Source organism: Nomascus leucogenys, chromosome 7b, assembly GCF_006542625.1.
Source record: "Nomascus leucogenys isolate Asia chromosome 7b, Asia_NLE_v1, whole genome shotgun sequence".
NCBI lineage: Eukaryota > Metazoa > Chordata > Mammalia > Primates > Hylobatidae > Nomascus > Nomascus leucogenys.
In genome coordinates this window covers 4,956,570-4,980,113 of record NC_044387.1, presented here as the reverse complement: position 1 = coordinate 4,980,113, position 23,544 = coordinate 4,956,570, and the positions used below count along the sequence as shown (strand labels likewise).

General features: G+C 53.1%; 1 protein-coding gene across 4 annotated transcripts in view; it reads left to right on the top strand.

The window, feature by feature from the left end:
- FBLN1 (fibulin 1) overlaps positions 1-23,544 on the top strand; it is a 96,808-nt gene that overhangs the window by 5,011 nt on the left and 68,253 nt on the right. For all 4 annotated transcript variants that reach the window (XM_030815376.1, XM_030815378.1, XM_030815377.1 and 1 more), the window contains exons 2-4: positions 10,810-10,915; positions 18,394-18,529; positions 20,644-20,806. In XM_030815376.1, the coding sequence (XP_030671236.1) occupies positions 10,810-10,915; positions 18,394-18,529; positions 20,644-20,806 (405 nt within the window). The remainder of the gene's footprint in view (positions 1-10,809; positions 10,916-18,393; positions 18,530-20,643; positions 20,807-23,544) is intronic.

Genomic DNA, 23,544 nt, shown 5'->3' with positions numbered 1-23,544 from the left:
TGTTTTTCCATTTGGATCCTGTTACCCACTGGAGTGAAAAGGTCCTGTGAGTTTTGCTACCTAGGTATGAAGCCTGGCTTCTTTTTTGGCCTACAGCTCCTCTGTGGACCTGCACGGTGCCATTTCTGAGAGTCACTGATGCGTGTGGTGGGTTGAGGATGGAAACCCAACGCCTGTGGACCCAGCGTGGTCTCCCCACAGCATGGGGACTCGAGTACTTTCCTGCCCCACCCCTGCCCCAGTTCACCTGTGTTACCTAGATATACCCTCACCCTAGCCCTGCAAAGGACATGCTGTCATTGTCCCCCTCAACAATGAGGGGACATGGAGGCCCAGAGAGTCCAGGTAGCAAGCCCGTGGGTGCGCAGCTGCTAAGTGGCAGCAGCAGGACTCGAGCTTGGGCAGCTTGGCCCTGACGTCATACCCCTCACCAGCACACTGGACAGCCTCATGTATCTTTTTTTTTTTCTGAGATGGAGTCTCGCACTGTCACGGGCGCGATCTTGGCCCACTGCAACCTCTGCCTCCCAGATTCAAGCAATCCTCCTGCCTCAGCCTCCCGAGTAGCTGGGATTACAGGCGCCCGCCACCACACCCGGCTAATTTTTTGTATTTTTAGTAGAGACGGGGTTTCACTATGCTGGCCAGGGTGGTCTCTAACTCCTGACCTCTTGATCTGCTCACCTTGGCCTCCCAAAGTGCTGGCATTACAGGCGTGAGCCACCGCGCCCAGCCAGCCTCACGTACCTTTAGAAGACTTGAATCTTTAAGTGTAGTTCAGCGGGGGAAGCCTGTTACCTTTGGAGTGTGATGGTCGGGTGTGTATGGGCTTTGGAGTCAGAGCTGGATCTGAAGCCTGCCTCTGCAGAGGCTGCATGGCCTCGGGCAACTTGGTGATTCTCTCTTTGCCCCCGTTTCATAGAAGAGCTAGGATCATGTGAGATCATTTGTGTGTTCATTCATTCACGGACATTTATTGAATGACTGCTCAGGGCAGGCATGGGGGCAGGAGGCAGAATGAGACAGTGTCTGGCTCAGCCTCGTGGCACTAAGTACAGAGTTAATTATTTGTGCTAAGTGCTGGGAAGCTCAGGGTACAAAGAGACCATGCAAGAAAGAAAACATATTTGTCCCATGTGCATGCGTGTGTATGTGCATATGTGTGTGCATTGGTGGTAGTTAGGGAGGACTTCCTGGAGGAAGGGACCTTTGAGCTGGTGTGGCATGAACAAGCTGGCCTAAGGAGAGCAAGCGTCCTGGGACCCTCCAGCCTGTGAAGCTCCAGGTTCCAAATGCCAGGTGCAGAGGATGCATGACAGGTGGCCAGAGGAGCGACAGGAACACGGGGAGATGCGTCCTGGAAGCCCAGGAGGCCCTTGGAGCAGGGAGGATGTTGCAGAAGGATGAGGATGCCCCTGTGTGCACTGGGCTGATGTAGGAAGTTGCTGCCTGGGCCAGAGCTGCCTGGAGGGAGCTGTGGGCAGAATGCTTCTCACCTTCCCAGAGAGGTGCCTTCTGCTCCTTCTCTCTTGCTGCCTCCTCCCGGCTGGTTCACCATCCAAGACCCCTGTCATCTCTGTGACAGATGCAGGGAACAGGCTCAGCAGTGGACGCAGGCGGGTCTTGTGTTGGGGATGGGGCCAGGAGCCCTAAGAGCAGGCTCAAGTTTGCCCTGCTTCCTCCTGTCCTCATCCTGGACCTGTAAGGGATGTAGGGACATAGGCCAATCTGGCTAGACCCCTGCTGGCTTCCCAGACAACATAGTGAAACTCCGTCTCTAAAAAATACAAAAAATACAAAAAATTAGCTGGGCGTGGTGGTGGGTGCCTGTAATCCCAGCTACTCGGGAGGGGCAGGGCACAGGTGGGGGTTGGGTGCAGTCGCCCAGTCCTGTTTGGTTGGAACTTTCCATCAGGGTCTCTGTGGTTGACATCTCGTTGCATTTTAGGCTTTTCGGTTCCTTGGTTCTGGACACCACGGAGGCCACTCCAACTCTTTGCTGTAGCTTTAGACAATGCTGTGGGGCAGGTGGGGCGGGGGTATGATCCTTTTGGGTGGTGAGTCCAGGAGGCACACGGGACAAAGCCTCAAGCTCCCATTCACTTTTCAGAACTCCTGACGCCCTCAGCGGCCTCTGAGTTTTTGAGCTTGAGCAAAGGAAATCAAGGAAATTGAGGCTGGCTTCTGATCACATGCCTTTACTTCATCCCCAGCTATTCACGGAGCTTTGCCAACTTAAAATATCCTTGTTTGCCCGATGAGGATATTAAAATAAAAAACAGACACTCAATCAACCACCATCTCATATGGTCACTACTTCACAGAGGTAGGGGACATTTTAATGCCCCAGATTTTGGAAGGACACGGCCTCACAATAAAAGACAGCATTGTAGATGGAATTGGGCTGCCTTTGTAGAGGTCCCTGGGTCCTGCTTTGCTTTCACCCTATTTTGTTGCAACCCAGTGGAAATTTTGCCAAAGCAATGTCCGTACACGGGGTGGGATTTGGAAAGCCTGCTCTTAACTGCAGGCCAAATCCTCCATTCAGTTTATAAATGAAAAAACTGAGGCCCAGACTTGCTCCAGGTGGGAAAACTCTCAACCATGAGATCAGAAGCAGACTCCAGGCCTCCGGGTTCCCAGCCCCCAGTCTCCCCTCTGTGACAGTCTCTGCTTGATCAGCAACCTGGGAATTAAGATCCTCGTGGCTCACAGGCTGCCGGGAATCAGGCATTGCCCAAAGCTTCTGTGATGTTTACAGTTAGCAGGCTGACATTCTGGAAGCTTCCACCCAAGGAGTGGTGTAGAATCTCTGCCCATCTGTAGTCTTAGAAAGAGCACGTGGCCATATCCTTCCCAGGTGTCCAGGGCATGGTCCCCGTAGGCCATGTGACCTGTGTTTCTCTGCATGCCTTGGAACACGGGGCATGCCGCTGATCTACACCATAATCTTTATGGAGGTTTAACTCACCTGGAAAAAATTTAGTTTTAGCAGCTGTCCCAGGCAACAAATGGTATCTGAGGCCTGTGAACTGAGCCAGCTCTATCCATCTGCACAGTTACTCTGGCAGGCATGTCTCTCTCCTGAAGAGAGGTGGTGGACGTGGTGGCGTGTTGGCCATCGGGCACCGTGTCAGCCTGGAGGAGTGTGTGGTTCCTTTGAAAAAGAATGTTCTCCCAATCCTGGTGTGATAACTTTTCCTTTTGTGTAATTTTGAAGCTTCTGTTTTTTCCTGTGGTCAGTGTGCTGATGTAAGCACTTTTCCTGGATTATCTCATCAATCTTCCCCCATGGTTTTTTTTTTTGAGATGGAGTTTCGCTCTTGTTGCCCAGGCTGGAGTGCAATGGCACGATCTCAGCTCACTGCAACCTCTGCCTCCCGGGTTCAAGTGATTCTCCTGCCTCAACCTCCCGAGTAGCTGGGATTACAGGCATATATCACACGCCTGGCTAATTTTGTATTTTTAGTACAGACAGGGTTTCTCCATGTTGGTCGGGCTGGTCTCAAACTCCCAACTTCAGGTGATCCACACACCTCGGCTTCTCAAAGTGCTGGGATTACAGGCATGAGCCACCATGCCTGGCTTTTTTTTTTTTTTTTTGAGACAGTCTCACTCTGTCAGCGAGGATGGAGTGCAGTGGCACAATCTTGGCTCACTGCAACCTCTGCCTCTCGGGTTCAAGTGATTCTCTCACCTCAGCCTCCTGAGTAGCTGGGATTTCAGGCACTCGCCACCATGCCCAGCTAATTTTTGTATTTTTAGCGGAGACTGGATTTCACCATGTGGCCAGGCTGGTCTCGAACTCCTGGCCTGAAGTGATGTCTGCTCACTTCAGCCTCCCAAAGTGCTGGGATTACACACGTGAGCCACAGCCTCTTCCCCCATTTTTACAGATGAAGGACGTGAGGCTCCCTGAGTAAGGGAGGGAGCCGGATTCAAGGCTGAGCAGTTTTAACCCGCAGTGTTGCCTTCCCTGGGAACATTCGAGTTGAAGGTTAACAAGATTTTGCGAGAGTTTGCTATTGGCTTATATCTAATATTATGCTTTGGATCTAACTCACATGGTCAGATGCAGGGGTCAGATTGAGACTGGTTGATTGAAACTCCTCCGAAACAACAGGAAATGGTCTGGGAGAGAAGATTCCAGGTCCCCTGAGGCCCTGCTTCTCTCTTGATCCCCCACAGCCCAGTGACGGGGTGTCGAGTTACCAGCGAGTGCCTGTTCTGCTTGGGTGGGTGTCCAGTGTGGGACTGGTCAGAGGTAATTTTTGGATCTCAGAGCCGCTCACAACTGTTGGTGGTCTGGGATGGAAGAAGCAGGCGTGGCTTCGGTTGGCCCGCGTTACCCTCCTGACTCATAGTGTTCCAGGGCTGCTCAGCTGCCCTAGGGCTTGTGTACAAATGGCCTTGATTTGACACCCTTCTGAAGCTGGGGGGTCTGACTGATCAGGCAGTTGGTTGGATGCTGTCGACCCCCGCAGAACTCTTGGTACCCGTGAGGCGTGGAGTTGGCATGGGGGATCTATTAGCCCCCGTCCCCTTTTTGCCCCCACCCCAGCCTGGCCGAGGTCCTGGGAAGGCACTGAGAAGTCACCACATGGGGTGGGACTTGATGAGCAGGTGGGTAGGAGAGTGAGGTGGGAGGTGCCTCTGTGGGCCTCAGATGGTCCCCAGCCTGTGTGATGGGCAGTGAAGCTCAGGACACCCGGTGTTTGGATATCCACAGGTGACCCGATCCCCAGGCAAATGAGCAACTGGAAGTGCCTGCAGGGATGCGGGAGGCACCGCCAGGGTGGGGCTGGACCCCAGGCCCTTCCCCACCCCCATCGCCCCACCTCACAGGACACACGGGGGAGCTGTGATCCTCAGGGTGTTCTTTTGTTTTTAGTTTTTTGTTTGTTTTGAGACAGGGTCTTCCCCTGTCCCCCAGGCTGGAGTGCAGTGGTGCAGTAATGGCCCACTGCAACCTTGAACTCCTGGGCTCAAGCGATCCTCCCACCTCTGCCTTCCAAAGTGCTGGGATCATAGGCTTGAGCCACCATGCCTGGCCTTTTTGTTGTTGTTCTTTTAAAGTTGTTAAGTCATCTTTATTTTGGTTGCAAAGTTGCAATCTATTTTTTACTGAACATTTTAAGTCTCATTTGAAGTTTCATAGCTTGCCATGTAAACCATTGCATACACTGTCAAACTGCTGTACAGAACATTCTGAAATACAATCTACTAAATTAATTCGCTTGACACTGTTCAGATTACTGCATGAAAACAACATTGATTGAAGAAGGCAAGTAAGTCAACGGGCAAAACATCAATTGCTTTCCTAATGCAGGATGTTATGACCAACAAACACTAAATTATTTTGCTTAAAAAATGTACTTTTTATTGTGGTAAAATATGCATCACATAGGATTTGCCATTTTAACCATTTCCTTTTTTTTTTTTTTTTTTTGAGATGTAGTCTCACTCTGTCGCCCAGGCTAGAATGCAGTGGTACAATCCCTGCTCACTGCAACCTTTACCTCTCAGGTTCTAGTGATTCTCCTGCCTCTCAGCCTCCTGAGTAGCTGGGATTGCAAGCTCACCCCACCAAACCCGGCTAATTGTAGCTGGGATTACAGGCGTGAGCCACCGCACCCGGCCCATTTTAACCATTTCTAAGTGTACGGTCCAATGGTATTAAATACAGTCACATTATTGTACAATCATCACCACCCTCCATCTCCAGAACTTTTCATATTCCCAAACTGTTAAATACTAACTCCCCGTCCCCTCTCCCCCAGCCTGTGGCACCCATCCTTTTACTTCCTGTCTCTGACAAATTCCCTACAAAGGTAACTCCTCTAGGGACCTCACAGGTCCTCTCGTCCTGGGCCACCGTACCTGCCTTACTGGCCTTTCTTGATTTTCGTAACCAGAATAAAGCTTGTTTATTTTATTTTGAGACGGAGTCTTGCTCTGTCGCCCAGGCTGGAGTGCAGTGGCATGATCTTGGCTCACTGCAACCTCTGCCTCACAGGTTCAAGCGATTCTTCTGCCTCAGCCTCCTAAGTAGCTGGGATTACAGGTGTGCGCCACCACGCCTGGCTAATTTTTGTATTTTTAGTAGAGTCGGGGTTTCACCATGTTGGTTAGGCTGGTCTCGAACTCCTGACCTCATGATCCGCCCGCCTCGACCTGCTGGGATTACAGGCGTGAGCCACCGCACCTGGCCGAGCTTGTTTATTTAAAAGGGCTGACAGAGACAACTTTTTTTCTTGTCTAATTAGAATGTGTCTTGGAAAGGATATGTCTGAGGGGTGGGAGCGGAGTTGGTTTTGTGCTTCAGGGAGCCTGTTCCTGCCCTGTCCCAAGGAGAGCTTGTAAAGAGGTCGGTGCCCTTGTTTTGGAACCCAAGTTAATGACACACCTTTTCTTGTGTGGGCTACACACATCTTTAACCTGCTGCAGATAGTACTTTTGTTGGCATCTGGAGCCATGATGCCAGGCCCCTCTTCTCCCTGAAGCTCAGTTTTCCTCTAATGGGTGGGAGGTGACCAGTGCTGAGTCCATCAGGGAAATCGAGGCACATCTCCAAGGCTAAGAAACTGGCAGTTCTGTAGCCTCAGCCACTCCCCCACCCCTAGCTCATCCCTGGCTCTTGCGGAAATTCTAACCAGCCCCGTATTTTGTGTGGGTGGGCTCCAGCCCCTCGGGATTTTCCTGGGGGTCACTGCCTTCACCTCCTGGGATGATGGAGGAAGAGGAGGCTTGTTTGTGGGGGCAGAGGATCTTGCCCCAGCAGCCTTTGCATGTCAAGAGTGGTCCTGCAGATCGGGCCCCTTGCCCTGGCTCTGTTTAACTGGTGCTTACTGAGCCGTGACGTTTGTGCTAGGCGTGGGCAGGTGCGACATGGACAGTGAGAGGAGGAAGACACCATCCCTGGCCCTGAAGGAGGTTTTAATTCAGGATGAGCAAGAAAGAACAGTGTTGGAGGCTGCCAGGACTGAGCCTGATGCCAGAACCCAGGGCCCAGGAGCCGTGGGTGAGAATAGTGGGCAGGAGGGCGTGGGGGCCTCCAGTGTCCACTGAGCCCTGTGAGGAGCTGGTCGCACACTAGTTTGCTGTGGGAGCAGCACAGCCTGGGTGGGAACAGGGACACCTTAACGTGTATGTTCATGTCACTGGTGACTTGATGCTTTTCACCTTCCTCTGTTCTTAATTCCATTTGGAGCCCAGGCAGGATGATAGCAGAATGAATGGAAGGGGTTGAGGGGTGAGAGCTGGTGTATGAGAGGGACCTTGTCTGCAGGCCCTTGTGGGTCAGGGCCTGGCAATTGATTGGTGAGTGTTACAGTGAGGATGATCGTCCCATTTCTTGGGTCCCCTTCCCATGCCTCTGCCTCGTCGCCATCCAGCCTGGCCGTGGTCCCTGCTCGGCTCTTCGTGGACTCCCTGATGGGGCTGTGCAGGAGCTCTCCCTTGGCTAATGATGGGGTGAGCTCAGCTCCCCTCGGGCACGGCCCCCAGACAGCCCTGCTTTGCAGAGTTCAGCTCTGGGGCTGCTCAGAACATGGGAGCTGCCTTCTGAGTTTCTGGAAGACCGAAGGACTTCACGTTTGTCCTGCTGAGAGTGAGGTTCACAGTACCCAGACTCCCCAGCAAGAAGCATTTCCAAACCGTTTCTGCAGCTCTGGGTGCAAAATTCCCAGGGCCATGGGAGCCTGCCCTGCCCTGTGTTTTCCTTTCTCAGAGTCCGAAGGAGGCTCTGGGGCCACAGCTCACCTGCGGGGGATTCCGCACACCAGCACCAGGCTGTCTCCCCTGTCTCCCCCATTTCTTCTTCCTTTGATGGTTTAATCCTCCTGCCACTGTTTACAGAGAACTTTCTGTGTGCTTGGGACTTTATAAAGTGCATCCCTCTTCTCAGCAACCCTGGGAAGATAGTGCAAGCCCCGTTTTCCCACTGGGGAAGCTGTGGTTCAGAGAGGCGACGCTGCCTGCCCAGGGTTAGAGAGCAAGAAAGTGCTGGAGCTGGGATTGGAACCAAAGGCTGTTTGGCTCCAAAGCTTACACTGTTTCTACTCAACTCTGTAGCTGCCACATACTGGCATGGATGCCGGGGGTATACAAGGACAGGAGACAGAGCCTGCCCTCAAGACATTTGTGGCTATGAGGGTAAGGCAGGCAGGCAGGGCTCTGGAGGATGGGGAGACATGCGCCAGGCACGGGGTGATATGGGAGCAGAGGGGCACCCGAGCCATGCAGGGTGGGCAGGCAGGCAGCCAGGAGAGGGTGACAGGGCACGGAAGGTGGGCTAGGATAGGAGACGGGCTGCGGAAGACACGAGGGTGAAACTGCAGGTAGGGGCTGAGTGGGCCTGGCCAGAGAAGGGGTGAAGGGAGTGTGGGGACAGACATGGGAACCGGGGTTGGCTGCAGAAGGGGTGAAGGGGGTCTGGGGACAGATGGGAACCGGGCTTGGCTGCACAGGGGAGAGCAGCCTCGCTGTCAGGCCACATGGCTGGATCACATTGTGTTCATCCAGGAGTGCACCACAGCCTGTCTCGTCTGTAACAGATAAGGTCCTTGGCTTAGTGAGTGCTTTTGCTTTTCTTAATGAATTAGAGCAAGAATGAATGAATGAATGAATGGGAACATTCAAGGTTATCCCCATGATAATGTGGCTGTCACTCCTGATGACTTTTCCTTTGGTGCTGGGAGGCCTGCAACTCCAGACAATTTGACGTTAGCTCTGGCTCCTGGTGAATCTCACGTTCACCGAACAGCATCGTTAGAGAGGGGACACCTGAGGTGGGAGAGGGGCTGAGTGGTCAGGCTGCTGGAAACTGTTGGGCTTTGCTGTGGGACGAACCTTCACCCTTACCCACGGCACTGCAGGACTCCTCCTGCCAGCCTGGGGGAGCCGGGTGAGAGTCAGAAGGGTGGGTCTACCTTGCACTGCAGAAAGCAGCTCTGAGTTTCCTGGAAGCCCTGGGGAAAAGGGAAAGCCCAGAAGTTCTCACTGGGGGACATGGTTCTAGGTGAGACCCCCTCCTCCTGGCCTTGTGGAATGGCCTGGCTGAGCCCTAGCTCATTTGTGCACTGACCTTATCCATTCTGGAATGTTTCTGGAAGTTTCTCCTCCTCCCCTGCTGAGAACGGGATGGAGCATCTGAAGGCCGCATAGTCTAGAAGTGCTTACGGTGGCTGATGACCGATAGGGGGATTTAGCAAGGCACTGCCTCACCCAGCAGACAGCAGCCTCCTTCTGGGCCACCCCGAGGGTCCAGCCTGGAATAAGAATGCATTCAGGCAGAGCATCCACAGTTGTGTGTGCGGAAACGCTGCCAAGCCCAGTGGGACTTACCGTCTAGGGGCTGGAAAGACATTAGGAAGGAAAAGTGATGCTTCTTAAAGCCCAGTTTTGTAGCATTCTGCCAAGAGGTGACCTTCTGCCCAGCAGCTGGGGCTGTCGTGCTAATGCTTTCTGGCATCTGAGTCCTTTAGAATGAGGGCCAAGTATGTGGGCACCTGGCACCCGGCCGCTCCTCCCTCGGGGCACAATGGGGTCGTCTCCCTTCCATGAGCTGAAGGGCTGGGAGGGTGCCCACTGGGGCTGTAGCCTGGGCTGCGGCATGGGGCACAAGGGCCTGTGTGCCCAGCTCATTTGGGCTGTGGCCTGGCTCTGAGGGCGTGGGCCGGCTGCTTGGAGCGTGACCCTTTCATCTGCCCTTTTTGCAAGTGGGAGATAAGATGGCCAGGCTGCTGTTACTCCTGAACCTGTGCTCTCTGCTTTGCCAGTCCTGTCCTCACCAGACTTCTCACAGGTCCCCGTTTCTGTAGAAGAGGTGGTCTTGTGGTAAGTCAAGGGCAGAAACCATCACCAGCCTCGGTTTCCTCATCTGTAGCTTGAGGCTTATGTCCCCCCTCCTACCCCTTTGCTCCCAAGATTAAAGGAGAAAACATGGATGTGGGTCACAGAAGCTGGTCTAGAAGTGGTGGTTTTTAGGCTGGGTGCGGTGGCTCATGCCTGTAATCCCAGCACTTTGGGCGGCCATGGCCAGCCGATCACACAAGGTCAGGAGTTCCAGACCAGCCTGACCAACATGGTGAAACCCCATCTCTACTAAAAATACAAAAAATTAGCCAGGCGTGGTGGTGAGCGCCTGTAATCCCAGCTACTCAGGAGGCTGAGGCAGGAGAATCACTTGAACCTGGGAGGTGGAGGTTGCAGTGATCTGAGATCACGCCACTGCACTCCAGCCTGGGCGACAGAGATTCTGTCTCAGAAAAAAAAAAAAGAAATATTTTTTTTTCCTTCTTACTTGACTCAGCTCGTTGCATTTTGAACCCCCTCCCTCTTTGCAGTCTCTCCTCTGGAAAGAGTCATGTCGGCTGTTCCCTGACCTGCTGGGCTGGGCTGGCCGGCAGCGTGGCCGTGCCTCTGTCATCAGGGGCTGTCTTTCTTGCCCACTGGACTGTGAAGGCAGGGACCGTGTCTGGACAGGGACCGTATCAGCATCTCCAGCGTGTGGCAGGAGCAGGGATCCATGTGTGCTTGGATCTCAGGCGCTGAGCCGCAGCCCTGTCCTAGTTGGATTCAGATGGGGGAGGATTCAGGTCTTTCTTCTAGGAAGGAGTGGGGTGTGGACTCCCAGCTGGGGCCTGGTGGGGTTTTCAGTACTGGTTTGCAGAGTGACTAAGGGATGTGCCCTCAGCCTGATGCTGTAGTCAAGATAGAAGGACATGCATGTCCTGGTGGTGCGTCTGGGAGGGCCCTCCACCCGTTGAGTGGTGAGCCACCTCTCAGCTTGTTCTCTTCCCTGCGCAGTGGACGCGGATGTCCTCCTGGAGGCCTGCTGTGCGGATGGACACCGGATGGCCACTCATCAGAAGGACTGCTCACTGCCATATGCTACGGAATCCAAAGAATGCAGGTACGTTTGCCAGTGGCCACTGTTTCACTGGAACAATGTTCCTTTAGAGAAAAGTGGGGGAGGAAGGGACAGTGTGTGCCAGACCTCTTGGGAGAGGCTGGACACCCAGGCCCGGATCCGTCCAGCCTGTGGGTGCTGCAGTGGGTGACTCCTGCCTCCTTCCTGGCACCTGCCTGACACCGGGCCTTGGCTCACCCTTCCTGTGCCACTCTGTGATTATTGGGGTATCTGTCTCTTTCACTTGGCTGGCAGCAAGAAGATCTGGGCTTGCAGCTGCTCTGCCACAGCTGGGCAGCTGTGGGCAAGTCAGTTTTCTCTTTTAAAAAAAGGGGGGACAGTTGTGGGGGAGCAGAGGAGATGATGTGACTAAAGAGCCTTGCGAACAGAAACACGGACCACCTACAGACCCCAAAAATGCCGATGAGCCGGTGTAGAGTGAAGCGTTTTACCAGCCGGTTTTTCACCTTCTGCAGTAGCCAACATCTGGATCGACTGTTTTTATTCTTCTCTCCCTACATTGACTCCAGCTCTCTGAAAATTCTGAGACTGTGTAAGCTTAGAATAAATGATGAGAAGCCGGGCGCGGTGGCTCACGCCTGTAATCCCAGCACTTTGGGAGGCTGAGGTGGGTGGATCACCTGAGATCAGGAGTCCGAGACCAGCCTGGCCAACACGGTGAAACCCCGTCTCTACTAAAAATACAAAAAAAATTAGTCGGGCATGGTGGCACGTGCCTGTAATCCCTGCTACTTGGGAGGCTGAGGCCAGAGAATTGCTTGAACCTGGGAGGCGGAGGTTGCAGTGAGCTGAGATCGCTCCACTGCACTTCAGTCTGGGCAAGAAGAACCAAACTCTAACTCAAAAAAAAAAAAAAAAAAAAAGAATAAATGATGAGATTACATCATGGTGATCATCATCATAAAAATAATAGTGAAGACCCCAGAATGCCCGTGTGGAGCGCCTACTTTATGTGGAGCCTTTGATGTGCATTATCTCATTGAACCTTGTTATGAACCCATTTGATAGAGCAGGAGACCAGGTTTTCCCCAGGTGCCCAGCTGGTAAGCAATGACATGAGGATCTGAACTCGGTACGTGTCTGGGAGGCGAGGATGTGGAAGCAGCCAGCATTTGCCATCCGTTTGTTCTCTCTGCCTCAAGTCCGAGTCTAAGCGGCCATGACGCTTGGAGCCAGGGGTGCGGGGTGGAGAGCTGTCATGGAAAGAATGTACAGGGATGGCTCACCCGCTGCATCCCAGAGATTTGTGGTTGTGCTGGGGTGTGCATGGGCTGCTGCCTTCCAGCAGTGATGAAGAACATAGATCCCGATGGAGGAAATTCTTGAAAAGTCAAAAGCATTATAGACCAAACAAAGGAAAACAGGAGACTCTCATGGTTTGTATTGACTGGGAGAGCATGCAGTCAGGATTTATGGGGCATCTGATGAGTGGGAGCCGTGATCCTGGCTTGCAGAGGGTGCAGGAAGTGCTGGAAGTGTCAGAGGGGCCACTGGCCTTTCTGCAATGAGGCTGGGTGATCAGTGCCAAGCATTCTGTGTACCGTCTGCATGAACAGCAGCCAGCCTGGCCCCAGGAAGGACAAGGACTGGGGAGGTGGACCAACCTGGTTGGGTTTCTGGCTGGGTGGCCTGAGCCAGCTCAAAGGCACCATGATACCTCCTTTTCGGGGTTGTTATAATGATCAGAGATCACCCGGGCACGCTGGCTCACCCCTGTAATCCCAGCACTTTGGGAGACCAAGGCGGGTGGATCACTTGATGTCAGGAGTTCCAGACCAGCCTGACCAACATGGTGAAACCCCGTCTCTACTAAAAATATAAAAATTAGCTGGTTGAGGTGGCGGGAGTCTGTGATCCCAGCTACTCGGGAGGCTGAGACAGGAGAATCGCTTGAACCTGGGAAGCGGAGGTTGCAGTGAGCTGAGACCGTTCATTGTACTCCAGCCTAGGCGACAGAGTGAGACTCCATGCCCCCACTGTCAAAAGAAAAAAATCAGAGATCACCTATGAAACCAGCACTACCAAGCCAGACCGTGGCAACGTATTGGTTTTCTAGGACTGCCAGAGCAGAGTATAAGGGGCAGGGCGGCTCAACCCCCGGCTCCTCATAGTTCCGGAGGCCAGAAGTCTGAGACCGAGGTGTCGGCAGGGTGGGCTCCTTCTGAGGCCCCTCTCCTGGGCCTGTAGATGCCCTCTTCTCCCTGTGTCCTCACACGGCCTTCCCTCTGTGTGTGTCTGTGTCCTGCTCACCGCTTCCTTGAAGGACACCAGTCCTATTGGATTAGAGCCTGCCCTATTGACCTGATTTAACCGTATCACTTTTTAAAGTGATTTAAAGTTGCTGTCTCCAAATAGAGTCACATTTTGAGATACTGGGGGTTAGGACTTCACCAGATGGATTTTGGGAAGACACAATTTAGCCCATAATAGGGAGCCACTACTATTAATACTTACTGAAATAAAAGAAAGTGAGGCATCAGCCCATGTAACTCCTCACCGTGCAGGCAGAGGAACTGAGGCCGCAGATTCAGCAGCTCTCTGGGCCTTGCTTGTGAATGGGGATTTTAGTCACTATCAAATGTATTACTGACTTCTACTCACTAATGTCTTTGATAAATTTTGGAGTTACCTTTTTTCTTTATTTTTTGAAACAGAGTCTTGCTCTGTTGCCCAGGCTGGAGTGCAGTATGTTGATCTTGGCTCTCTGCAACCTCCGCCTCCTAGATTCAAGCGATTCTCCTGCCTCAGCCTCTCGAGTACAGGCACGCACTACCACACCAGGCTAATTTTTGTATTTTTAGTAGAGACAGAGTTTCACCGTGTTGGCCAGGCTGGTCTCAAACTCCTGACCTCAGGTGATCCTCCTGCCTCGGCTTCCTAAAGTGCTGGGATTATGGGCATGAGCCACTGCGCCTGGCCAATTTTGGGGTTATCCTAATCTCCATTGAGTCCCAGAGGACAAACACATTGCCCTCTTAGAAATTTCAGACATACATTAGATTTCCTGAAATGTAAGAAATACCATCAGAATGGCTGAGAGGGCATTCCTTCTCTCTTTAAGTGCGGGTGCAAGTCCAGACTCCTGGGTATCGTGAGTTTCCATAAGACAGTGTCCCTGAAACATGTGGCTCAATGCCCAGGACACCACTCCAGGGTCACCAGATGCAAGCGACTGGCCCATTGTGTCACTTAGGCCCCAGGAGGCCCATTGACTCATCCCAGTGGACACACAGGCCAGGGGCCACATACCTGTCCCAGGCTGCCTCTCAAGTGAGCTACTGAGCTGTCCGGCTCTGCCTGCGTCACTGCCCTGTGGCCCCAGGTGCTGTCCGCTGCCCTCCAGCCCTTCCTGCGTGCTTCCCCTTTACCCTGTTCTCATTGGGGTCCAAACCCCACGCAGCCTGTGCCAATCAGAGGCTAAGCGTGGGCTCCAGCTCACAGTGAGACGGAGCCCACATAAGGGTTCGGGAGGCAGGCACTGGTGCGGCTGTGGGGATCCTCGGGTGAGCAGGACCCCGCCCCAGCCTCCCCAACCTGGGGAGGTCAGAGCTCCTGTCTGGGTGAGGCAAGGGCTGTGGGTGTGGGGCGTGGCCAGCAGTTCAGTGATGCTAATGAAGGGATTTTCTAATGAGTTTTATACAGATTTTCATTTTTAATGGAGGCAGGGAAGGGATACGGCAGATCAGAAATCAAATCTGATTTACAAGAATCCTGTTAATTTAAAAGATACAAGAACCAGGGATCACTGACCACCTGGTTTGTCTGTTGTGTTAGCCAGTTCTTTTTTTTTTCTTTTTTTTTTTGAGACAGAGTCTCTTTCTGTCGCCCAGGCTGGAGTGCAATGGCGCAATCTCGGCTTGCTGCAACCTCCGCTTCCTGGGTTCAAGTGATTCTCCTGCCTCAGCTTCCTGAGTAGCTACGATTACAGGTGCCTGCCACCATGCCTGGCTAATTTTGGTATTTTTAGTAGAAATGGGGGTTTCACCATGTTGGCCAGGCTGGTCTTGAACTCCTGGCCTCAAGTAATCCGACGCCTCAGCCTCCCAACATGCTGAGATTACAGGCATGAGCCACTGCGCCCAGCCAAATTCTCTTCTTTTGAAGTGGCTTTCTGTGAGGCTCACCAGCTGAAGTAAAATCAGTTTTTGTTCATTCAACAAATCTTTATTGGTTCTTGATGCTCAGGAAGAGACAGGATGAAAGCCATGGGCAGGCAGGCAAGCCCAGGCCAGCCCTCCTGGCAGGAGTGGAGGGTGTGAGGCCCTGAGGGTCCACAGGGCCCAAAGGAGGGGATGTCAGCTCCCTGAGTGGGTGAGAGGCTCAGAGAGGACTGCAGGGAGAGGCCAACCTCTCCGTAACCAGGGGCTCTAGCCAAGCAGGGGTTAAGCAGCCTGCAGCTTCAACAAGGACATGTTTGGGGTGGTCAGAAGATGGCAGCTTTGATGTTTTCCCATCATGTATCATGTTGACTCTAGGTCTCCACCAAGGCCCGACATTCTTTGGGATCCAGATCTAAATCCACCTAAAACCTTGGATTAGATTAAACCCACATGTCCTTCAGCGTCTTTTGGAGGAATTTGGACACATCCAGTGAAACCTAAAGCAGGTCCCAAGCTGACATTTTCCAGCCCAGCATTTCTCTAACCCCGTCTTTATTTTGCAAATCTCACTGAGGGCCTGCTAGGTGCCAGGCTCCCTTCTGGTGAGTGGGGATAAATCGGTGAACGAAATATGCAAAGTCCCCTGGCCTCGTGGAGGTGGCATTCCACAGGGGATGCAGAATGCAAAGGAAGTAATAAGTCCGTCTGATGGTTTGTAGGAAGGCAGGATGTGCCGTGGGGGAAAGAGGGAGGCATAGGGGCTTCTGCTCATGGCGGGTTGATAATTTTAGAGCTGTGGGGTTGGCCTCACTGTGCCAGGACCTGAATGAGGCGTGGGCAGTGTGGAAAGTGGGAAGAGCATCCCAGGCCGAGGGAACAGCCAGCACAAGAGCCCAGAGGAGGGGGTGTGTACAGCAAGGCGGCCAGGGTGGCTGGAGTGGAGCCAGTCCCAGGGAGGAAGCATCAGATACAAGGGTAACCAGGTGGCTGAGGGGGCCGTGAGATAGAGGCTGGGGTGTTGGGGGTGAGCCTGAGGCAGCTGGACACCCTGAGGTGCCTGGGACACTTGATTGCTTCCACCTTTTGGGTATTGTAAATAATATTGCTGTGAGGCCGGGCGCAGTGGCTCACGCCTATAATCCCACCACTTTGGGAGGCTGAGGAGGGCAGATCACTTGAGGTCAGACGTTTGAGACCATCCTGGCCAACATGGCAAGATCTCATCTCTACTAAAAATATAAAAAATTAGCTGGGCATGGTGGGGGATGCCTGTAATCCCAGCTACTCATGAGGCTGAGGCAGGAGAATCACTTGAACCCAGGAAGCGGAGGTTGCAGTGAGCCCAGATCGCAACATTGCACTCCAGCCTGGGCGACAGAGCAAGACTCCATCTCAAAAACAAAACAAAACAAAATGAAAAACAACAACAAACTGCTGTGAACATGGGTGTGCAAGTATCTGTTTGAAACCCTGCTTCAGCTCTTTGGATATATACCCAGAAGTGGAATTGCTGGGTCCCATGATTATTCTGTTTTTAATTTTGTGAGGAACTGTGCTCCACGGCAGCTGCACCCTTTTCCATTCCCACCAGCAATGCACACGGGTTCCAACGTCTCTACATCCTCACCAACACTTGTGATTTTCTGGCCAGCCAATAGTTTTTGAATGGATGCACGCATGTCTGGTGGCTCGCTCTGGCAGTTTAGTGAAACGCCTGTTATTTGCAAATCCACTGAAAGCATGAGTGAAATGTGTGCTAGCTCAGCTCAGTAATTCCATCCCAGAGCCTGAAGGCAGTTTTGGAGACACATGGGCAGCCGGGTTCAGACTTCCAGTCCCCCAGGGAAGGTTGGGGGAAGGTGCACTGGCGGCTGCCATTTTTGTGCAGAGGTGGCCTGGCTGGCAGTGCAGGGAAGCTGGGGAGGCCCCCCCCCCTCTCCTGGAGGCACAGGTTGGGTGGCCCTTCCTGCCTTTGCTGGCTTTGGCCGGAGCTGGGGTTATTTTGGGTCTGGTCAGGGGCCACCCGTGACACACTCCTCTTCTGCTCATTGCCTTTGGAGCCCGCCCACGCCAGCCTCTAGCTGTCACAGCCTCATGGTTGTGTTGGAGGAGCTGATTTTGGCAGGTCGAGGACCTCTCCCCAGAGCCGGCAGGGCTGGGAGGCGTCGGCTGTGCAGCTAGGTGCCATTGCAGCCACCATCCCTCCCTCTGGGGCTTTGGGTAGGCTACCCAACAGGACTCTCAGAAGCTGTTTGCTCTGAGCCTGGAAGATGGACCAAGCACTGAGAAGAGCTCGACCTGTTAAAGGGGTGGAAGGTTGGGCCCAGAGTCAGCCCCCTGCCGCTTTTTGGTTTTCAAATCAGCAGGAACATTCTGTGGGTGAAGCCTAGTGCTCAGAGGAGTGACGCGACCACTCTGGTGACAAAACTGGGCCTCCTGACTCTGACTCCAGACACCATGCTGCATTCTGTCTTTCTTTTTTTAAAAAAAGAGACCAGGCGCGGTGGCTCACGCCTGTAATCCCAACACTTTGGGAGGCTGAGGCGGGGGGGATCACCTGAGGTCAGGAGTTCCAGACCAGCCTGGCCAACACAGTGAAACCCCATCTCTACAAAAATACAAAAATTAGCCAGGTGTGGTGGCACATGCCTGTAGTCCCAGCTACTGGGGAGGCTAAGGCAGGAGAATCGCTTGAACCCGAGAGGTAGAGGCTTCAGTGAGCTGAGATCACACTACTGCACTCCAGCCTGACTTCATCTCAAAGAAAGAAAGAAAGAGAGAGAGAGAAAAAGAGAGAGAGAAAGGGAGAAAGAGAGAGAGAAAGGGAGAGAGAGAGAAAGAGAGACAGGGAGAGAGAAAGAAAAAGAGAAAGAGAGAAAGGGAGAAAGAGAGAGAGAGAGAAAGAGAGACAGAGAGAGAGAAAAAGAAAGAGGGAGAAAGAGAGAGGGAGAGAGAAAGAAAGACAGAGAGAAAGAAAAAGAGAAAGAGAAAAAGGGAGAAAGAGAAAGAAAGAAAAGAAAGAAAGAAGAAAGAAAGAAAAGAAAAGAAAAGAGAAAGAAAGAGGGTCTTACCATGTTGCCCAGACTGGTCTCGAACTCTTGGGCTCAATTGGTCTTCCCACCTCGTCCTCTCAATGTGCTGGCATTACAGGTGTGAACCACTGTGCCCGGCCAAGCCTTTCTAACTAAATGCTAATTGAGCTCCTTCTGTATGCCACTGGGGCGCTGTGTGTTTCTCTCTCTGTGTCTGTGGGAGCAGGGAAGGGGAGGCTGAAAGGTGAGAGCACCCCTACCCCCAGGGATCTTGTGCCCCGGGCCCCCTGCCCACAGAGCCTTGACCCAGCCCACCCCTTGCCCACAGGATGGTGCAGGAGCAGTGCTGCCACAGCCAGCTGGAGGAGCTGCACTGTGCCACGGGCATCAGCCTGGCCAACGAGCAGGACCACTGTGCCACTCCCCATGGTGACAACGCCAGCTTGGAGGCCACATTTGTGAAGGTGAGAGCCAAAGACCGTGTGGGCCACTGCCTGTCCCCGCTAGTCGGCAGACCCAGGCCCTCCCAGCCAAGTGGCACTGTCTGTCAGCGCTCCCTGCCTCAGGCCACCTTTCTTTGTGAGCAGCTGGAGGTTCCTGGGCCAGGAGGGAGGTGGAAAACCCCAGTGTTTCTCCCCCTCCTTTGTAGCAGTAAACCCCGGAGGACACCTGGGGCCAAGTCTCCCATGAGGCCAGGGGGTGAAGTGAGCTGGCCTTGCCCTGAGAACCGCCTGTCTCCAGGCTTTGGGCAGATGCAGAAGTCAAAGCAGGGCTCCTCCTGGGCTTCCAGAATCTTCTTCTCAGTTCAGGGTCGGCACCCTCACCCTACCCAGGAGGCTTTCAGGCTTCTCTACCCACAGACTAGTCAGGGTCCAGAGGTAAAAATGGGCGCTCACTAAGACCTCTGATAAGATCTGACCTCTATAACCACCCTAGAAGAGGAAACTGAGGTTCAGAGAGGCCCACCCTCCAAAATGGCCTCTCTGCCGTCCTGTCAGGGACCCAGATGGGATCCTGCCCTGAAGGTAAGCTGTGAATAAATGGCATAGTCCTCTTCCCTGAGTGCTCCTAGGACCCTACGTGCTAGCAGGTCACTCAGGACCGCTATGGCCGTGGAAGGGCTGTGTCTTTGCAAGACATGGAAAGGTGCCTGACGGCATTGCCTACGGGCAGTAAACCCAAGGTGTCCAGGCCATCCCTCCCTTACCACCCAGCCAGCAAGGAAAACAAGCCCGGCCAGGAGGAACTTGGGCCTGGAGGAGCTCGGGTTTGGAAGCTGGGCTTCTGTTGGAGGTGCCAGATGACGAAAATGCATTCCCTGGAAGAAGCTTCCCTTTCCTAGTTAGGAAGGTGATGGAATAATTTTAAGAAGCAAGAATCTGAATGAAGTCTGGATACCAGGAGAGGGTGGGGGAGCTCCTTTGTGGGGATTCTCCGCATAGGTTGGGCTGTGGAGGGACTCCGTGTGGAGGAGTTGGGGGTCCCGATCCCCCTGCCCACCTTGGCCTATGTGGGCTTTCACAGGGCAGGGCTCTGGCCCAGGAGAGAGCTGGGTGGGATGAGGGTGGGGGTGCCTGGGAACCAGGACTTTGGGCGTTTCATGACTGTCCCCGTGCCCAACACCTAACACCCAATGCAGGGCTGGGCCTTGCAGATGCCGTCGGTCCGGCACACAGCTGTGCCCATGTCCCCAGACTTGAGAGGTGTGGAAAAAGCACAGAACATTCTAGCGGGAGTGGGAACAGATCGCTTTGGCAGATGAGTGACTTGTGTTTCTGGGAAGGATTACTCACACCCCAAAAGATGGACAAGGTGACTGATGCTCCCTATGCTTCCTGGCAGCGGAGGGCGTAGAATAAGCAGCCTGGAAGACCCATCAGCGCCACATAACTGAGGCAAAGCCACACCTCCCGGCTCCTGCTGGGGACTGTTTAGAAAGTTCTGTGCTCCTCTTAGGATAACCACTTAATAAAGACTGAAGCAGGGCTTTTCATGTGTCAGGGCAAATGTTGCTTCTGGGACTCAGGTGTGAGGCCACAGGGACTTGGAAGTAACTATTGGGACCTGGGTCCAGGTGGCAGACAGCCACCCTGTCCTTTGACCTTGCTTGATGACTCATCTTGAAGTTCCTGTGCTTTCAAATGCACGGTGCAATTCCTGCTGCCTGAACCCCTCTAACTCAAAAACGGAGAGGCAAGATGCATGCGTGTCATTTTTCCGGGCATGGTAGAGAAATCTCAGACCATGGTGCTATAAGAAGCTCCCTCTTCCTGGAGGTGTGTGAGCAGAGTAGGGTGGTCGCTGGGCAGGGCAGGGATGTTGAGGGGTGCAATCGCATGTCGGGGTGGGGAGGGGAAGTGGAGGCCAGGCCCTTTAAGGTTCCTTTCAAAACTGGGACCTAGATGATTTGGGGTAGGGGGATGGCCTTGCTTTGCTATTTATTGCTGACATTTAGAAGTGTATCTAAGCCAGGTTATGTGGACAAGGGGCTCAGAGAGGCATCCCCTGAGGCCTCTCGTGGACCCCGCTGGGCTGTCTGCCCCACTCCTCCATCTGGGATCTCCACCTGTGTTTGCAGAGGTGCTGCCATTGCTGTCTGCTGGGGAGGGCGGCCCAGGCCCAGGGCCAGAGTTGCGAGTACAGCCTCATGGTCGGCTACCAGTGTGGACAGGTCTTCCGGGCGTGCTGTGTCAAGAGCCAGGAGACCGGAGATTTGGATGTCGGGGGCCTCCAAGAAACGGGTAATTTTCCCCCTTCCTTCCCTAATGGGCAGTGTATTAAGGTTCTCCAGGATGTGTATATAGAGCGAGAGTGGAGAGAGATTTTAAGGACTTGGCTCACGTGATCGTGGGGGCTGGCAAGTCCAAAATCTGCAGGGCAGGCCGTCAGGCTGGAGCCCCAGGGAAGGAGGGGCATTGCAGCTGGAGTTCAAAGGCAGTGTGCTGGCAGAATGCTGCCTTCCCCGGGAAGGCCAGTCTTTTTTCTCTGAAGGCCTTCTGCTGATGAAAATGATCTGCTTTTCTCAGCATCAACAGACTTACATATTAATCTCTCTTTTTTTTTTTTTTTTTTTTTTTTTTGGAGACAGAGTCTCGCTCTGTCACCCAGGCTGGAGTGCAGTGCAGTGGTGTGATCTCGGCTCACGGCAACCTCTGCCTCCCAGGTTCAAGTGATTCTTGTGCCTCAGCCTCCCGAGTAGCTGGGATTATAGGTGTGCACCACCACACCTGGCTAATTTTTGTATTTTTAGTAGGGGTGGGGTTTCACCATGTTGGCCAGGCTAATCTGGAACTCCTGACCTCAGGTGATCCACCTGCCTCGGCCTCCCAAAGTGCTAGGATTACAGGTGTGAGCCATTGTGCCTGGCCAATATTAATCTGTAAAATATAGCTTCACAGCAACATCCAGGCTAGTGTTTGACTAAATATTTGAGTACCATACCCCAGCCAAATTGACACTTAAAAGGAACCATTACAGGTAACATGTGCATCCGTGTCACCATTGCCTTAACTCAGCATGGACTGACTCCGGTTGTCGGAGCCATTTATATTTGTGACCTTATCTGAAAGCCGCTGTCCTGGAGTGACGCTGAGTGCTTGGAGTCTGGGATCGGACAAATCCGTGCTCCCATCCGGGTCCTAATGTGTACCTAGGTCCCTCATCTGGGAAGTGGGGATAGTTGCAGTCCTACTTCATCAGGTGCTGGGAGGATGGAGTGTGAGATTGGGTGTCAAGGGTTGGGTACAGCACCTGGCCCCGTAAGTGTCTGCCCTCACCATCTCCCCTTGTCCCTTCAGCTGCCCGGGGCAGCATGGGTGGCTGGCCTTGCTCTCACTTCTTGGGTGAGGGTCTGATGCTCAAGATTGCACGGCCGACACGTGGAGGAGGGAGACCCTGGCCTTCCACCTCCTGGCCAGAGTGCCCTCTCCATCTGGAGCTGATGATGTATGGGCGAGCAGCTAGGGGCCATCGCTGGCTAATAGCTGGCTATGCTCTGTCAAATCATAGACACTTACTCAGCAAAGGGGCATGTGACCCCAAGAGCAGCTTCAAGAGCACTCTCAGCTGTGTGCCCCCCAGTTCTGTGTCCTTGCCCTGCATTTCTGTGTGGTTCAGTTACAGGGTTCAGGAGACTTCGTGGCTGTCCAGTAGTCTCTTACACTTAGGCCATGGTTTCTTGTGCTGTAACAGAATTAATCTGGAAGAAGGCAGGACTCCGCCTGGGCCAAGCTTGCTGTGTGGTTTTTGGCCTGTTCCCTCCTCTCTCTGAGCTTTGTTCCCACTCTCTTAAAAAATAAAGGGACGTGAGCCAGGAATGGTGGCTCACGCCTGTAATCCCAGCACTTTGGGAGGCTGAGGCAGGCGGATCACCTGGGGTCAGGAGTTCGAGACTAGCCTGGCCAACATGGGGAAACCCTGTCTCTACTAAAAATACAAACATTAGCTGGGCGTGGTGGCAGGCGCTTGTAATCCTAGCTACTTGGGAGGCTTAGGCAGGGAGAATCACTTGAACCCAGGAGGCAGAGGTTTAGCAGTGAGCCGAGATGGCGCCATTGCATTCCAGCCTGGGTGACAGAACGAGACTCAGTCTCAAAAAAAAATAATAATAAAATAAATAAAGAGGTGGGGAGGTGCCGGAAGGGGCCGAAGGGAAGAACCCTCAGACCTGTAGTCTGTAAGTCAAGCTGATGGCTGTAGGGTCCCGGGTGACACAGGGAACCTTTCACTTCTTGTTCTTAGTTTTTCAAGTCCAGGCTGTAGGGTCCCGGGTCACAGCGGACCCGGGTCACCCGGGACTCATCTTTCACTTCTTGTTCTTAGTTTTTCAAGTCCAGGGTCCCATGGATGCCACTGAGATGATTTCAGATGTCTCAGTCATCAAGAGGGATTGGGGCCACATTCTGCCTCATTCCTTGGCTTTTGAAATCAGAGATGACATTTTCACTTTAAACAAACCTAAACTATTCGTGCTGGTGGAGGATTTCTCCTGCGTCTCGGGGGTGGATTTTCACTGATTTATGTCTGCAGCGTGAGCAGTCTCTGGGCTTTTCTGCAGCTCCAGCTGCTAGATGTTTTATCTCTCTGTCTTTTATCTGCTTCAGTCCTTGCCCCAGACTTTCCTCGCATGCTCCCTCCTCTGGGAGGGCTTCTTGTCTTCACAGCCGCATCTTCCTCCCACTGCTACCTGTGCCATGGACCCACTGTGTGCCTCCTGGGGGCCATGCAGAAGGTCCCCAGACCAGTGCTGGCCTGCGACAAATAAGTACAGAAATGGAGAGTAACCCTTTTCAAACATGTAATAGCATTTAATAGAATCAATCAGGAGACTCAAGTTTTTACTGCGTGTATTGCTTTAGACTTGGAGGGCGTGTGTTGGTTGTTAGCAAGGCTGTGACTGCATTTGCTGAGATGGTCAAGTAATTTGGACTATGGGAATATCACCCAGCATGAAGTCAATGATTACAGGCCTTTGTGTCTG